Raw genomic sequence first — 18,297 nt, 5'->3', positions numbered from 1 at the left:
ACGCGGTCAGATGCATGCTCGTAGCCCAAAAGGTTGCGGTACACCACCCCCCTCCAGTAAATTTCTTTTAGGGTGGTGTTTTACCAAAAATGTGTGATTAAAATTACAGCATATCTGCGGAGTGAATGATGATGAGTGGGGCGAAGCGTCCGTCCATCCATCCCTCTGTGTGTCCGTCCGTACGTGCATGCGTCCATGCGTCCGATCGCGTTTGAGAATGCGGATGGCGCTCGGGTAACGCCAACGAGACGCGAGTCAAGAAGCCGAGCGCAAGCGCCTTCAACGTACCAGCCACTCTGCTTTGTCCATGCCCCACCAACGATCCGCGACGTTCGGTGACTATGCAGGAGACAGAGAGACACTCGTTCTCCGCGTACCCAGGCACAGCCCGCGAAGCAGTCAATCGGAGAGTAGCGGTACAGCGCCATCTAGAATATACTCGCTCAAATGCAGTTTGTATGTACTTATATAAGACAGCACCGTCTATCATACTGTTCGGGAGATATTGCCTTTGTTTCTTTATCATATATTTTTCTCTCGGTTACGTGTGATGCATGACATGGTTAGACTAAAAGAAGCTTCGCCCCTAAATTAGGCATAAGCGTGTGCAGGGTTCCCCTTCATAGGGGAAGCTTCACCGCAGCGCCCCCACTCTATATCATGTCAATGCATGAGACTGACTTTTCGCCCTATTACTTTGATTTATTCAGTTGTTTATTTATTTCATTTTACTTATTTAGTACATAGTGCTAATTCCATCAGTGGTTATAGCAGAAAGAACACAAGTTTATAAAGGCAAAAAAAAGAAAAGGCAATTCATGCAAAGTAAAAGTTTTTGTGTGAATGGCAGTGTAACAGTCAACACAAAATTTTATATATGTAAAACGTCTATATACAACTGCGAAATCTAACTGTAAAAGACTGACACATTATAACACACCAATATAATTACGGTTAGGTTATACAATTGAACTCACACGTACATAGGTAAGCTTTACAAAAAAAGTACCAGAAGGTATACATTTCAATGGTATACTCAATCGCATGTGGGTAGTGGTAGAGGTACTAAGTTTAAGGTACATCGATAAGAAATTGTGGAAAATATTTGTAGTTTTATGTTTCTGTATCATGTGTGTACTTTTCAAGAGGTCTTCGAAAGGTGATTACTGAATAGGTATTGGTAATAGTGGAAGGCAAGTTGTTCCCCTGCCTTATGGCTAGTGGGAAGAAAGAGTATTTAAAAGAGTTAGTATAAAAGCGATATTCGTTTAGCGTGTAAGAATCCTTTAGTCTAGGTACTCTTGTCGGCAATAAAGATGTGTTAAGAACTGTTAACACGATCTTCTTAGGAATTCATTTATCAAGCAACTTCCATCGGGCGAGCGTAATTCAGTTGTCAATTGTGAGTAATCCGGCCGATTTAATTAAAGCTTTTCGAGAGGCTGTGATTTGATATTTATTTGTTTAGTGCATACTGCAGTCCGTACTACAAGCAGGAGGGGTAAAAAAGGGAACACAGTGAGAACAAAGTTAACAGGTTATACAGCAAGTTTTGTAGCTATCTGGCGCTAAAACTGAAAACTGAAAAACAAGTACGTACTAAGTAGGGGGAAATAAATAAACACTGCTAGAAAAAACGAACACATTTGTAGAAACAGTCTCAAGCACAACATTAAAGCAACGCAACTGAAATCAAAGTGAAACCATGAGGTGGCGTTATCTATCATGGTAGTATAACCAATATTGTCGAAGCGAAGAGATGCATGTATTTTGCGAGGTCAGGACTGCCATGTTCAGGAACAGCATATGTAGGCTATGTATTCCACTCGCTAATAGTTCGCGGAAAGAAGTAGTGTTTGAAAAGGTTAGTACGTGCAAAGTATGGTGTCAGATTATGATTGTGACTATGTCTGGTTTTCCTGGAAGAAGACGGCGTGAGAAACTCACGAGGATCAATATATAACTGCCGATTTTGAAGCAGGAAAAGAAACTTGAGTGTGGCGATAGCTCTACACCGTTTCAAAAGTGGAATGTTGTCTGTAGCCATAGGTCATGAAGGGGAATCAAAATTGTGATAGGCATTATAGACGAATTTTACCGCGATCCTCTGCACCATTTCGCTTTTATAAATGTCATTAAAATGAATTTAATTGCTTTCCTTTGCATTTCATTTATATTGGTAAAAATTAATTAGTGGATGGAAATCAAGCAGGAGTAGCATATTCTAATACTGATCTGATTAGTGTATTATAACGCAGTAATTTAGTATCACGGGTGTATTATAGTGAGTGTAATATAATGAGTGGCCCCGCCGCGGTGGTCTAGTGGCTAAGGTACTCGGCTGCTGACCCGCAGGTCGCGGGTTCGATTCCCGGCTGCGGCGGCTGCATTTCCGATGGAGGCGGAAATGTTGTAGGCCCGTGTGCTCAGATTTGGGTGCACGTTAAAGAACCCCAGGAGGTCTAAATTTCCGGAGCCCTCCACTACGGCGTCTCTCATAATCATATAGTGGTTTTGGGACGTTAAACCCCACAAATCAATCAATCAATTAATATAATGAGTGATCTAATAAATGTATTAAAAGCCATTAACTTCGCTTCGTATGCTAATGTATGGGGCTTTGCGCCCCCCCCCTCGCCCCCTTCCCCCTCCAAGCGCAGGAATATAAAAATAGGTGTTTTTCTCATATACTTGAGGTCTTAAGCAAGTGCCACCCTTCCGTCTTCAATTCCTTCCTCCAAACGAGAAATGAAGAGTAATGGTTACGGGCCTGTTCAGATGTAAGATGAATGTGTTGGGAGGTGAATAGTAAAGGTAGCACATGTACTTGGAAACGTGAACTGGTAGAAGACAGGATGGTATTACGTTATGTGCAAGTGATAAACACTCGTGTGAAACGTGGGAGACAAATAAATGCTTTAATTCACACTATAAAAAAGTTTCTCGTGAAAAAAAAGAAGTCCCTGCATACACTGCCCACTATACTGCGAGGCTGTGTAGTGACCTGTTTATCATTTATATGCTAATTAAGGAGCTGGATAATTAAACAGGTTCGAATCTAAAATTGCACAGTATGTAGAGATTCACCATGGCTGCGCCAAAGAAAAAGTGTTTGCACCTTGTCAGTGTGTTATAAGCTCTAAATCATGAGGGCGCGGCTTTCATCACACTATACTTAATTTCACTCATTATTTAGAGATAACTGCTAGCGGGCTCATATAATCACGAATAGGCGCTTGACAGTGAACAGATGTTTGTGTTCTGACATGCTTCCTCCCAGCAAGGAGAGTCTCACAGACAACCAGTGTGACTTCCAACCAGGCGATGACATGCCCATTCCAAGACTCTCACCAGTGCTCAAGATCACGACAGATCCTCTGGGTATGTCAGTACGTTCTGCGCGGTTCTTATAAGCTCTTTCGTGTGAGACTTGCCTATTAAAAACGCGGATAGTGACAGGTAAATACCGTTGTTCTTTATTATACGTATATATATATTAATATATATATATATATATATATATATATATATATATATATATATATATATATATATATATATATATATATATATATATATATATATATATATATATGCTGCACTGTCAAGCTGCGCTGTCTGATGGCAGGTTTCCATATCCTAAAGAGCGAAGTAAATGAAATTTAATGGCTTCCGTGACATGCGGGATAATCGCCACATCTGATCAGAAACATCATGCATGTCTTACTGTATGATTTGTGTGATACGTGAGGCCCCTGCACTGATGCTGGCAAGATAGTGAGAATCGCGAGGTGGCCCGGCATGGTCTATTGGCTGAGTGTGACAGGTGCCAGCCACGAACACTGGCGAAATAGCGGTACTTGTGCAGCAGCTGTCCTTAGAGTTCAAATTCTGGTTTTACTACGACGTCACAAGTGATGTTTTTCATCATATTTTGTTTTATATGAAAAGAATATAGCCATTATTCAGCGCCCAAAAAGCCCTAAGAGCATCTTTTACAGATATATGCACGTGAACACTAACACATATAAAGAATTTTTGATTGCGCTCTTAACGAGTCGAGGTAAGCATGATTGATTGAAGGTCGTGAAATGGGTTGAACATGTGACTTGTATTCATGTGAAGCGATATTCTGATGTAGTCTGAAGTAGCCCAGTTACTGCCCTGCAGTATAGAGTGTTCTTTCTTCCTATGCACTCTGTTTACTGCGAAAAGGTCATAGAGGGCAGTGTTGGTCATGCAGAAATACCATGTATCCCGGAATAGAGGTATCAAATTATGTGTACAGATATAAAAAAACACATTGAGATGCATTTGTCGTTGACATTACGGGATATTTCCGTAATTCTTTTGAAAAAAAGACAACGAAAATTATTCCAGAATACAGAAAAAAATGCAAGTACCACAATGCTGGTTTCATTTCGGGGATACTGATGCTCTGCAAAGAAATTCGTTAGGTGCAGGATAATATCGGGAAAAATGTTTCATTGCATTGAAACTTGTTAGTGAACCATATCTCTCGAATCCTTAATGAACATTAACTCAACAAAAAAGTATACATTTATTCTAGGTACAACATCTGTATTGCGGATATTATCGTTCCATTAGCTCCATTCGAGCAACATCAGATTCTCAAATAGGGTGTCGTTTGGACAACGCTAGTACGGCCTGAACAGGAGACTTGCGAAATGACTTGCCACCGAAAAATATAGGCGTGCGGCACCTGCCTCCGCGATGCTGCCGTCGAAATGTCGGGTGCTGTACCCTTCGACGTCTTCCACTTTGTCGGCGACAAAAGCGTGCCTTTGCTTGACGTAGCATGAAATTCTTCCGTTGCCTCACAGAAACATCTTAGATGATTTCGACAAAAAAAACAACGATATACGCAAGTCCTGCACAATATCCCGATATGATCAGTACATCAACGTATTCTACGACAGAGATACGAATACATTTTGCAAATATCTCTGAGGTTTCTCTCAATATGTATCTCTCAATACAGAGATACAGCTACCCAAAAATATATTTATGACTTATCGCCATACTGGCTGGCCCTAATATAGGGAATGAAGCAATGCGCGTAGGTGGATGCGCTTATTTTGAACGACATCGTTCAAAATGTGTGCCGTGAACAAGATAATATACACATGCGATGGCAGGAATGTTGTACTGTCTGTTACCGTATACATACATTTGTTAACCTCACAGACCGCGATGAACAAAGCAATCACTCATAGGCGAAGAATGACATGTGCTTTCGTTACATTTGCACGTTTTTTCGCCGTTTATCATTTGCCCTTCCCACTTGCCATCAGTATCGTACCCAGAATTTTTTTTCAGGGGTGCAAGGTGAGTAGAAGTTTAACCACGCTTTATATATATGCGCGCACGAGTTTCCATATATTGCGCGTATATATACGCATGCAAAATGAAAAATTTTCAGAGAAGGGCGCGGTTGCACGAATCCCCACCCCTCCCCCCACGGTCACGCCAGTGTTTGCTATAATCTATATTTTGTCATGCGAGTGATTTGAGTGCCGTGCCTTCGACCGCAGTGGCAGACATCAGTTGTTTGGAGGACGATGAAGGGCAGTCACCGTTCCAAAAGTATCTGACGGAAATACCCGAAACAGAACTGTCACCTTTTTTCCTGTACATGCCGACGATACCCGAGGAGCCAGACCTGGAGGCACAGATGGCCATTGAGCATCTGACCGAATGTTGCCACGAACAACTCAGCGTTCTCACGGAGGAGGAGCTAGTCCCCCTGAACCTCGACGTGCTCTTCAGCGAGGACCGCGAGGTCACCACAGATGCCGAAAAAGGTACGAGACAGGGCTACTATTGCGTCTAGTTATAACGCACTAGAATGGCACCGCCGACGTGTCAGTAAACTATAGAAACTTCCACCATTTTGGTTGCTTGCAGGCATACACATTCGAGGTGCTGTGAAATCACGTTTGTTGGGGCATTATGTACAACGATCGTGCCACTCAGAGTTTCATTAGGGATCATGGGGGCCAGTAGCTATGGAGTGCGGCAGCGCGTTGCAAGCGTAATCTTTTGGATGCGAAGCAGCTCTGTGACTAGCCTGTGTAACGCTGTTCCTCCGTAAGAACACGCGGCGCGCCGCAGGTGTTGGCGCGGTCCCAAATAGGTCACGCCGCTGATGCGCATTGACGTCACGCTGTCCTCGCAGTGTGCTCTGACGTCACTCTCTCCTTCACCTGCCGCGCGCTCGTCGCGGCACCCGGAGCTGCCACCTCGTCCGTTCGCCTGCAACACCTGCCGCAACCACCGCTCCCTACACCGCCGACTCGTCGGTTCACACGCAATAAACCTGACGCGCTCCTAACGTATGCGTTGAAATATGTTTGTGTGTCACCTACAAGACCTACGCTAGCCATTGATTCAAACAAATCTTCCAGCGCTCACCGCAGCGCCCTCGTTAGCGCCATTCAACCTGTGTCGCCACCCACGCGCAACGCGGCTACTGCGCATCCCATCAGGGTTTTTTCTTCAGGGAAATGGTCGAAGTTTTTTTACCACAATGCGCTTGTATAAAGTTCTGTTATGCGGCGGTCGGCCGCTTCACTTCACATAGTGTAGTTAACACTTAGTTATAATCACACTACCATGGCCCCTACAAAGTGTTACGACAACTTAGTGACGTGAGCTACGAGATCGCACCCCTAAACAATGCCTTTTCGACCACCTCACTCCAGACACACGTTGTACACGTTTCCAGACTGAAACCGTATCACCCTCCTCGTTCGTCGCCGCCGTACTAAGCGCCGTGACGGCGCTTCCGCCGCAGGGGAGTGATGTTACGGTGCATCATCGACAGGAGCAAGCGTGGCACTTAGCGAAGATGAAGAAGACGCCTGTGCGTTAGGCGCTTGCACGAGAGGCAACTCAGACATCTTGTTCGGCTGCCGACTCTCGGTGGACGCTGTCCTGTAAGCCAAGACCTCGCTCCGTCACAATATATATTTATATATATATATATATATATATATATATATATATATATATATATATATATATATGTGACGTATGAAGCAATGATTGGTAGAAGCCGAGAAGGAAGAAGTGGAGGGTAGAATAAACATGGCGTATGAGCCAGGCCACGTCACCCATTCTTCATAGCGTCACAAGTCGACAGGCTGAAGACCTCGCAACCACTTCATCGCCCGGCCATCATCATCGAAGACCTCAGCGAGACGCAGTGACCGAACGCGGACCACCAAGACCACCAAGCATCATGACAGCATCATCAGACGACCTTCCCATCCCCAAGTACTCCGGAGCAGCGGACGATGGACCTGTACAGGACTGGTTCGACCTGTTCGAGTTCCACGCTACCGCTGCATCTTGGTCGGAACGGGAGATGGTTACGAACTTCAGCGACTACGTCACCGGTGAGGCATTTAAATTTTACCTTATTCACATATTCGAGAACGACGAGTCCTGGCGAAAAATCAAAGAGGAGATGATTACCCGTTTTAATGACTATGACCAAGACTTCCTCATTGCCAACCATCTAGAGACAACTGCACACTATCGTCAATTTCCTAAGCAGTCCTCAAGCATTCGAAAGTCCAGTGCGAATCGACAAGTGCCTCAAGACGAAGTGGCACATGAGTTTACTTTCAGAAGACCATGCGCGTTTTGGGAAAAACCTAACCATCAAGCACGCCTCCCTTCTGCACAAAAGCTGGCATTTCGAAAGTCCTCACTCCAGCCTACGACGCGAGACATTGCCCACCGACCTGATGCTCGTAATTCTTCGTCTCGCATACGTGGTCCACCACGCGGTTTTCCATCACGCGGTTCTTCAAGCGCTCCTGACGCTCACCGTTTGCCTCATAAGGACATCATGTTCACGATAGACGAGTTTACAGACCGAGAAAATACACAGTTGAGCCATGCTCCTTCCGCACGGGTTCATGCATCACCGCCCTGTGCATACACACTAGACAGTCGAAGCAACACCGAAGAGTTAGGCACATCGAACGTCAGACGCTGCCATGCGCAAGAGCCTCTCGTAGTGAACAGTGCAGAAAAAGCTTCTGAAGAACTTTCTGTCAACTCTGAAGCATCATCTTCATTGCCTGCATTGCATGACAACTGCTCAAAGACTACCAGCTGCCGACTGGAGACCCCATCAGGTTGTCATGAAAACCAGCGCGATGTTCAAGAAGGGCTTCCACCGCGATATGGTCCACAGCAACGTCAGCAACGCCAGCAAAAGCAAGTCCGTGAATCGCAGACACTCCAACGGACACACCAACAAGCACGACGACGCAAAGCAAACCTCTTAAAACAAATTCAAAAATCGAGGCAACTTCGCATAAAGGATTGGCGCCAGAAACGCATTTGGAGCAAAATATCAAGACTGCGCCTAAGATTACAGCTCCGAAACCTAAGGAAACACCGAACAAGACAAGAAGTTACCAGTTCTACCATGCAAAGATTCAGACACCATCCCATTAATTTACGACAATGGAGCCAACGCCACAGAGAACTACGAAAGAGACTGAACGTTATAATTTGTACAACGCACGAACATAGACATAATTCCTTGAACTTCAGTTCTTGTACACGCAGGCTGCAAGCACTAATTCTGTCTCATCCGCGACACAAAATACAGTGCGTACGACAGAGGATTCGGCGCCCACGACATTCGACCTTCAAGTGCTCCAAGGACTTAGAACCTTGTTCGTTCCTCCCAGCTGCTCAAGTCATGTCATGGTCAGTGCAGTTTTGCAAGACGCGGTTACCATCTCCAGAACGCCACAGCCAACCTCGCCCACCAGAACTCCGCCATTTACCGGACGGCCGCACTCATTTCTGAAGTTTTGCAGTTTACGGAACACCACTGGGACATGAAACCAATTGTGCATTTTGACGTTTGTGACTTCTCAACCTTGCCTTGTTTACTTTTTCTTGTTAGTAATCCATGCCTTCTTTCGGGGGGAGGGGGAATCGTGTGACGTATGAAGCAATGATTGGTAGAAGCCGAGAAGGAAGAAGTGGAGGGTAGAATAAACATGGCGTATGAGCCAGGCCACGTCACCCAGTCATAATAGCGTCACACATATATATATATAGGGAAAGAAGTGCATACCTAAGGGCTCGTTTTTCGTGTTTTAACACAATATTAATGAGATCTAACAGACAGTAATGCCAAGGAATGTACAAGGGAAGTTATTAGAACCAATGGAATGTAAATAAGAAGACAGAAAAGTGGATGAAAAATAACTAGCCGTGAGCAGGAATCGAACCTTCGACTTTCGAATAACGCGTTCGATGCTCTAACCACTGAGCTACCACAGCGGCTTTCCCTCCATCCCCTTTTGTTGGGTTTATATGTGAATTTAGAAGTAGGAGTGACAGTCAGTGCCATCTATAAGCCAAACGACGAGTGTGAAAACACTCTTATGCGCATGTTTGGCGTCACGTAGCACGTGAACTTATTATGAGCGGGCAGCTGATTAATTGTCCCTCTTATACAACCTAAACACACCAAGTCTGCCAGTACGAGACCCTCGTTCAATGAAATAAGGGAAAGAAGTGCATACCTAAGGGCTCGTTTTTCGTGTTTTAACACAATATTAATGAGATCTAACAGACAGTAATGCCAAGGAATGTACAAGGGAAGTTATTAGAACCAATGGAATGTATATAAGAAGACAGAAAAGTGGATGAAAAATAACCAGCCGTGAGCAGGAATCGAACCTACGACTTTCGAATAACGCGTTCGATGCTCTAACCACTGAGCTACCACAGCGGCTTTCCCTCCATCCCCTTTTGTTGGGTTTATATGTGAATTTAGAAGTAGGAGTGACAGTCAGTGCCATCTATAAGCCAAACGACGAGTGTGAAAACACTCTTATGCGCATGTTTGGCGTCACGTAGCACGTGAACTTATTATGAGCGGGCAGCTGATTAATTGTCCCTCTTATACAACCTAAATACACCAAGTCTGCCAGTACGAGACCCTCGTTCAATGAAATAAGGGAAAGAAGTGCATACCTAAGGGCTCGTTTTTCGTGTTTTAACACAATATTAATGAGATCTAACAGACAGTAATGCCAAGGAATGTACAAGGGAAGTTATTAGAACCAATGGAATGTAAATAAGAAGACAGAAAAGTGGATGAAAAATAACCAGCCGTGAGCAGGAATCGAACCTACGACTTTCGAATAACGCGTTCGATGCTCTAACCACTGAGCTACCACAGCGGCTTTCCCTCCATCCCCTTTTGTTGGGTTTATATGTGAATTTAGAAGTAGGAGTGACAGTCAGTGCCATCTATAAGCCAAACGACGAGTGTGAAAACACTCTTATGCGCATGTTTGGCGTCACGTAGCACGTGAACTTATTATGAGCGGGCAGCTGATTAATTCTCCCTCTTATACAACCACTTTTTCATCCACTTTTCTGTCTTCTTATTTACATTCCATTGGTTCTAATAACTTCCCTTGTACATTCCTTAGCATTACTGTCTGTTAGATCTCATTAATATTGTGTTAAAACACGAAAAACGAGCCCTTAGGTATGCACTTCTTTCCCTTATTTCATTGAACGAGGGTCTCGTACTGGCAGACTTGGTGTGTTTAGGTTGTATAAGAGGGACAATTAATCAGCTGCCCGCTCATAATAAGTTCACGTGCTACGTGACGCCAAACATGCGCATAAGAGTGTTTTCACACTCGTCGTTTGGCTTATAGATGGCACTGACTGTCACTCCTACTTCTAAATTCACATATAAACCCAACAAAAGGGGATGGAGGGAAAGCCGCTGTGGTAGCTCAGTGGTTAGAGCATCGAACGCGTAATTCGAAAGTCGTAGGTTCGATTCCTGCTCACGGCTGGTTATTTTTCATCCACTTTTCTGTCTTCTTATTTACATTCCATTGGTTCTAATAACTTCCCTTGTACATTCCTTGGCATTACTGTCTGTTAGATCTCATATATATATATATATATATATATACATATATATATATATATATATATACATATAAAATGCATCTTAATTGTCATGGCAAACCATTTTGTTTTTTTACATTATAACTCTTCTTCAGAATAAGGTAAATACTACGCTTCGAAATGAAAAAAAAGTCATACAGCAGGCAATCATTGACATGAGAAGCACAAATAAGGAAGGTTGATATGTCCCTTTAAAATCAGCACAATATTACGAGGTGGACGTAAATTATGCCGTACATCACTTCCATGTCATGATTATCATGTTTGGAAGTGTCGTTCACCTTTGTCGTCTATTCGAATAACGTGATACCAAATTCGGTAAACGGAGAGCTAGCGGAACGGCCACGAGAGCGCTATGAGTGTAGCATGTAGTAATGTCTTTACATGACACGAATCTCATGATTATTATTTTCACCACTCATGTGCATTCATCTATTCATGTCCCGTAGTAGTAAATTTGGTATATGTGAAGCTAGCGAAATGACCGCAAGTGCATCATGAGCGTGGTATGTTGTCATGTTCTTACTTGTAACGTGTGTGAAGATTATAATGTTTGCACCAGTCATATACTTTCGTCATTCATTGACGTCACGTAACACCAAATTTGGTATATGTGAAACTAGCGAAACCACCGTGAGCGCACTATGAGCGTAGCATGTAGTCATGTTTCACATGACACGCATGTAAAGTTTTCCACGTTAGGGTCTGTCACTTATGCTCGCCATGCAGTCATGTCATACTATACCAGTTTGCAATATGTCTTGTGAACGAAACCAATGCAAGACCAGCAAGACCATGAAATGCAAATCGTGACATTAATGACACACATGTCACGATTTTCATGTTATGACTTGCCACTTATGCTCGTCATACAGTCATGGTATACCATGCCAATATCGGTATCCATACTATTAACGAAACGGCCAGGAGAGCTAAAAGTCATAGACGGCTATATAGATAGATAGATAGATAGATAGATAGATAGATAGATAGATAGATAGATAGATAGATAGATAGATAGATAGATAGATAGATAAATGGATAGATAGATAGATAGATAGATAGATGGATACGTGGATAGATAGATAGATAGAAAGATAGATAGATGGATACGTGGATAGATAGATAGATAGAAAGATAGATAGATTGATACGTGGATAGATAGATGGATACATGGATAGATAGATGGATACATGGATAGATAGATGGATTCATGGATAGATAGATGGATACATGGATAGATAGATGGATACATGGATAGATAGATGAATACATGGATAGATAGATAGATAGATAGATATGCTCAAAGTTGCCGAAGTTTGCTAAGAAATGCTTCACTTTTAGAAGTAGCATTGTCATTGCGTCAGATCGGGATGTTTATTCAAACCGTCTTAAAATAGGACTTTTGGGCCACTATGTGTAGCTTAGAAGTCGTCATAGCACCAGGCGACTCGTCGCCCTTGTCGTTGTGATCTTGCTCTAGAATACCTTCAAATCAACGTGACAGCACTGAGCAATTTTTGGCGTGAGCAACCAATGGCCTGTGCTAGTGAAGTTGTTTGCTTTATTATACATTTCCTAAGTCGGATTTGTACTTCCCCCCCAATGGTTCCAACTAAACCGCTGACATGAATAAATGGTGGTGTGTGATAAGGGTTTCTTTATTTACCTTGCAGTTTAAAGTTAAACATAGTATGTGCAGAATGTCAGATTTCAGAAGCAATCTGTAACGTTTGACAAAGTTTGCTTTGCAGTTCTATTTGGAGCAAAAAACGTTTTCGACTTTATACTTTGTTTTTGCTTTTGGGAAGGACTTCAGATTCCGGGGTTCGTTTTATAGTGATGTCGAAAGCTGTTTCAAGTCGGTGCACTCGCAAGGGGCCAGCACTCAGCCCAGCATAAACAGCAGGACCCTCTTGATTAGCGCTGCTGTACATACTGTTGCTTTTCAGAAATGACATCAATGCGCCTACTTGCTGTCCCTTTCATGGAAACCTCCTAAACAACGTAATGGAGCTGACATCGTGTATGTAGCTGCTATAAAACAAAGCCCCACTGATATAGGTGATGCTTTTGCAACTATGTAGTGGGAGCAGTACTCGACAGCTTTTAACGAACTGGTTCCATATTGTCAAATAAGGTGCACTAGCTGAGCCCATACTTTCCAGCACACTTCACATAGGCTGAAAATGCAGGTATTGTATACACGATTAACAAATGAGTGATCCAGCATCAAAATTCGGTTAAAACAATATACAGTTATCTAAATTTCTTCCAGCGAACTAAAAATGTGTTGGCCAGGTTAGAACTGAATTTTGTACAACGGTGATTGCGAATTTAGCCTGGATACAATTTCAAGATTTATAGCTGTCTTGTCCTATTCGGTATAGTTGAGCACATGGTTTTTTTGCGTAATGAAAATGTTTAATAAACGTAAAAGCGACCTCAATATTTTATTATTCTTCATATTTGCTTTCAAGCTTACCACTGCGCTGTTCTAGCTCAGATCTCGCAGAAAGTTTGTATTTTATTAGCCACATCCGAGCACAAAACTGGAGAAACAGGCATTTGCAGAAAAGAGGAGAATATTTGTTGGTTAACGGGTATGGCACACAAACTCACAAACAAGAAAAGCTGCCTCTGAGTTTTATCGGAAGTGCACATAATACATGAGAAGGGAAAAATTTTATAATTCAAACGTGACCGCATTGCTGTTGGAAACGAGTTCGGGTTATCTTAGAACGTGTAATTAAAAAGTAACATTCGGTAAAGGACACACATTTGTTACTTAATGTAAGAAATATGGAGGAACAATACAACACGTTCTCATTTAAAAATATGCATCACAAGTGAGTGTTTAGGAGCTAGTTTACATGAAGACCAGGGTTTATGGGAGAGGGCACAAAAGGTAAAAATGTCCGCAATAGAGGTATGCAAAAGGCGGTTGGAGTATTAATGATGGAAAAGTAGAGTTAACGAAAAAAACACAACAGGAAAACCAAAGTTCATCTGCGATAAAACGCGCAAAGTTAAGCTATTAGTTTACAGGGGTTGTCAGAAAAACATATTCAGTTCACGCAGAAAAGCCACTATATAGAATAAGCTTTTTTTGTTCATGGTGTCAATGCTTCTTAACACCAGTATCTCACGTAATCGGTGCTGTTTCTGGCGCCTTTGGATATAGTACCTTCGACTGCGAGATATAAATGGTTGAAAACAAGCGAAGACATTTTCATTGAAGGAGATGACAACTTAAGATATATTTATTGAGAACTTCCTTGGTAAAGTTGGTAGAGGGGGATTACAAGGTTCTAGTTACAATCCAACTCGGTAACAGGTGGCTTTGGCTTAGAGACTGGCATATATATAGGCTGCTTAGAGCTGTGCCAGTTGAAGGCAGTGACAAGTGAAAGAGTTGTACTTGCCATAGTATATTGCTCGCGCCCTCATGGATTCATTTCCATGAGGTACAATCGGCGGTGCAGATTTGTCTTCAACGTAAAAGTGGCACCATCGCCACCTGTCACAGAGCATGGTTGGTTTCACCGCAGTGACAGCTAACACCACCGTCTTTCTTCAGTAATGTCGCAAGCGTCTTGTCAGACCATACAGGCTTCTTGACAATCTGCGACGATGATAAGCCTACGTGGTCTGACAGGAAGCTTGTTGCGTTACCGCAGCAAACAGTTATTTTTAAGATAAGCGATATGTACGCCTCAGTGGGTCAATGGCTATAGGGTGCTCGGCTGTTGTCCCGAAGGTCGAGGGTTCGATTTGGCTGCGGCGGTCGCCTTTATATGTGGGCAAATCAGTAGAGGTGTACTGTGCGATGTCATAACACGCTAAAGAACACAAAATGAGCAAACTTTCTAGAGCCCCTTCCCCCTCTGAGGCGTCTCTCATAACAATATCAGGGGTTTCGGATGTAGAATACCATATAATAATAAAGATGATAGACACAACATTCGAATTGCGCTTTAGCCTAATTCTGTGGCAAAATGTTTAATGGCATGCAGGGTAATGATAATATTTCCATCATATTTGCTCTTCTTTCAATTTCTCCTGTAACCAACAACCTCGTTTAGCCATACAAACTGATTTAGCATTGTTTTTTTAAAGTGGGATAGAACATTCACCTGCAACGTGCAAGCAGATGAATTTTACTTGTGAAAACCCGCTTTAATACGTTAACCTTTGCAAACAAAAGGCTAAATTCGTAAAATTGCTTGTATTGCGCAACCTTGCAAACCGCAGGGGCAGAAAAAGTTGTTCCATCATCGCCATTCGAAAGCCGGCCTGTGCTGTCACAAGAAGGCCTACAGGAAGCACGCCCCAAGGTGGCGCCACTTTCAACGGAAGTTGAGCGCGCGCGTTCGATGAGTGCTGCAGTTGTTCCGTCAGCAGTCACCAAAGACTTTGTGGCCAATGAGTCCCTCGAGATGGGCAAGTCACGTGGTGCCATTGTGCTGTCTGAAGATAGCCAGGACGTTTCAACTCGGGCTAATGACCTTATGAGCATGGAGAGCGCGCTAATGCACCCGGGAAACTACCATCAGGCAGAGTTCGGGGAACAGTTCGCCAAGAAGTTGTGAGTTACTGTATACTTTGGTCTTCTTTCTCTACGAGCATGTGAAAATAGATGCAATCTCTGACGTAAGAGTGTACAGTCAATTGCACTGGCATTTTCGGTTACATGTTGAATATAACGAGCACTTTGACCTGTACGACTTCGATGTAACACGAAACGACACATCGACATGAGAGGGCACATGAAAAGTTTCCCAAGGACTTTACCTTGGTTATCTTGCTTAAGCAGTGGCTCAACGTTATCTTCCTAAACTAAAGTTAACGGCGTACATGCACAAGACGCCCCATATAAAAAAGATACGACACGCACGAGCACCGACTAACCACGGCTTTGTTCTTTCGGTGGTCAAATATATATATATATTTATATAGCATCGAACACGTTATTCGAAGGTCGTTCAATTCCTGTTCACGGCGAGTTATTTTTCAGCCACTTTTCTTTCTTCTTATATACTTTACCTTGGCTCTAATAACTTCCACTATACATTCCTTGGCATTATTGTCTGAGATGTCATGAATATATATATATATATATATATATATATGAAAGTAGATGCGCTTTCACATAACAACTGTTTATTGTGCCGAGGTTTGGACGGGAACCCCGTCTTTTTCAAGGCCTTGAAAAAGATGGCGTTCCCGTCGAAACGTCGGCACAATAAACAGTTGTTATGTGAAAGCGCATCTACTTTCATATTTATAACCTTGCGGCAACCGAAGTTATTCTTCTGCATATATATATATATATATATATATATATATATATATATATATATATATATATATATATATATATTGATGTCTTGGGAGTCTTGGTTGCGTCAGCGTTTATTTGAGGAGAGACCTCGCAAAACGAACGGGTAGAGCCAGTACACAGACGATGACGATGATGGTGCCACAGAGTGGCCATGAGGACAAAGCGACAGGCGGATGATGGTGATTGTGATCATGCAGGGATGAAAACGATGTAAGCAACAGACGCCCACACTAATTTCCTCCCTCCCCCCTTGGAAGCGTACACCTTGGCCACCGTAAGTCAAGGTGACGGGGAACGTCGCGTGAAAGGTTTCGTGCGACAAACGTGGACAATCTCTGTGCTGCTGTAACGGTGGTCTGTTGGGGCGACAAGTGGTGTCGAACGATAATTGACAGGTGAAGTCGGTTCTAAAACAACGTATGGCCCGATAAAGCGCGATAGAAATTTGTCACGGAGACCAGGAGTGTGATTAGGTGTCAAAAGCAGCACCTTGTCACCAGGCTGGAAAGAGAAAACGTGATGGGATGCGTCATAGATGATCTTCCGCTCGTGCTGTCTCGCTTCAGTATTGATGCGAGCCTGATGACGAGAGTGGGCCAGGTGGGACATGTATTCTTCGCTAGAAGACTGACATGAATTCTCATGGCTGTTAAAGAAGGAGACATCGAGAAAGGTAGTCGGGGTGCGTCCGTACAAGAGGTAGAACTGTGAGTAGCAAGTTGTTCTCTGAATGGTGGTGTTATAGGCGAATGTGAGGAATGGTAAAAGAGTATCCCAGTTTTTGTGGTCGGGTTGGTTGTAAACGGCTAACATGTCAGCAAAGGTTCAGTGAAATCCTTCTGTGTGACCATTTGTCTGAGGGTGGTAGCTTGAAGCTGTCTTGTGAGTAGTTCCAGAAGCACGCAGTACTCCATTTACCGTTTGTGACAGGAACACTTTGCCACGGTCACGAAGCAGTACAAGAGGAGCCCCATGACGTAGGATTATGGCGGGAAGAATAAAGTCTGCAACTTCCACAGCTCAGCCTGTAATAACAGAAAGTCTCAGAGTAGCGTATCAGGTGGTCCACGGTGGTCTCTATCCATCGTTTGCCAGCAGATGGGACGGGAAGAGGCCCGTAAAGGTCGACTCCTACAACCTCGAACAGCATTGAAGGCCACGAAAGTGGCTGCAGAGGTCCAGAAGGTGCAGACGTCGGGAGTTTACGACGTTGGCATGGGTAGCAGGAACCGACGTATCGCGCTCCACTAGAAGAAAGGCCAGCTCAGTAATAACGACATCGAATGCGGTCAAGAGTTTTTTTCAAACCCGGATGACCAGCAATCAAGTCATCGTAGAAGGCTTCGAGCACCTGAAGACGAAGAGAGCGTGACAGTACAGGAACCCAGCGGTGGCAGTCAGGGTGGTAGACGTGGCGGTAGAGAACTCCATTGTCCAGCTTAAAGTACAGGAGTTGACGACGAAGTCGTGCGTTTGGTGGAAGGGAAACTCCCGATAGGTGGCCCATCATGCGTCTGCAGTATGAATTAGACCGCTGGCGGGAGATAAATGTTGGTTAGTCGTCCGAAAAAGGGTTGCCTTATTGATGCGAGCGTATGAACTTTGGTAGATAAGACGGTTGAGTTCTCACCAACGCTGATATGGGTAGTTGGAAGCGGGCAACGAGATAAAGCGTCGGCGTCTTGATGTTTTCTACCTGACTTGTAAGTTATGTAAAAGTCATACTCCTGTAAACGTAGTATCCACCAACCCAAGCGTCCGGACAAGTTCTTCAGTGTAGCATAATGAATGGTGGTCCATAACGATTGTGTAGTGACGGCGTCGAGACAAGGACGGCACTTCTGAACCGACCAAACCACAGCCAAACACTATTGCTCAGTTATCCTGTAGTTCTTTTCGGCTGTGGTGAGTACGCGACTGGCATATGCAACAACTTTCTCTAGCTAAGACTTGTC

General features: G+C 43.5%; 1 protein-coding gene across 1 annotated transcript in view; it reads left to right on the top strand.

Annotated features, from left to right (window-relative positions):
* LOC142786478 (uncharacterized) overlaps positions 1-18,297 on the top strand; it is a 113,978-nt gene that overhangs the window by 56,138 nt on the left and 39,543 nt on the right. The window contains exons 4-6 of the mRNA XM_075884185.1: positions 3,281-3,381; positions 5,556-5,825; positions 15,253-15,586. Coding sequence (XP_075740300.1) covers positions 3,281-3,381; positions 5,556-5,825; positions 15,253-15,586 — 705 coding nt within the window. The remainder of the gene's footprint in view (positions 1-3,280; positions 3,382-5,555; positions 5,826-15,252; positions 15,587-18,297) is intronic.

The sequence above is a fragment of the Rhipicephalus microplus genome, unplaced genomic scaffold (genome assembly GCF_043290135.1).
Source record: "Rhipicephalus microplus isolate Deutch F79 unplaced genomic scaffold, USDA_Rmic scaffold_24, whole genome shotgun sequence".
Lineage (NCBI taxonomy): Eukaryota > Metazoa > Arthropoda > Arachnida > Ixodida > Ixodidae > Rhipicephalus > Rhipicephalus microplus.
This window is presented reverse-complemented; position numbering and strand designations above follow the sequence as displayed.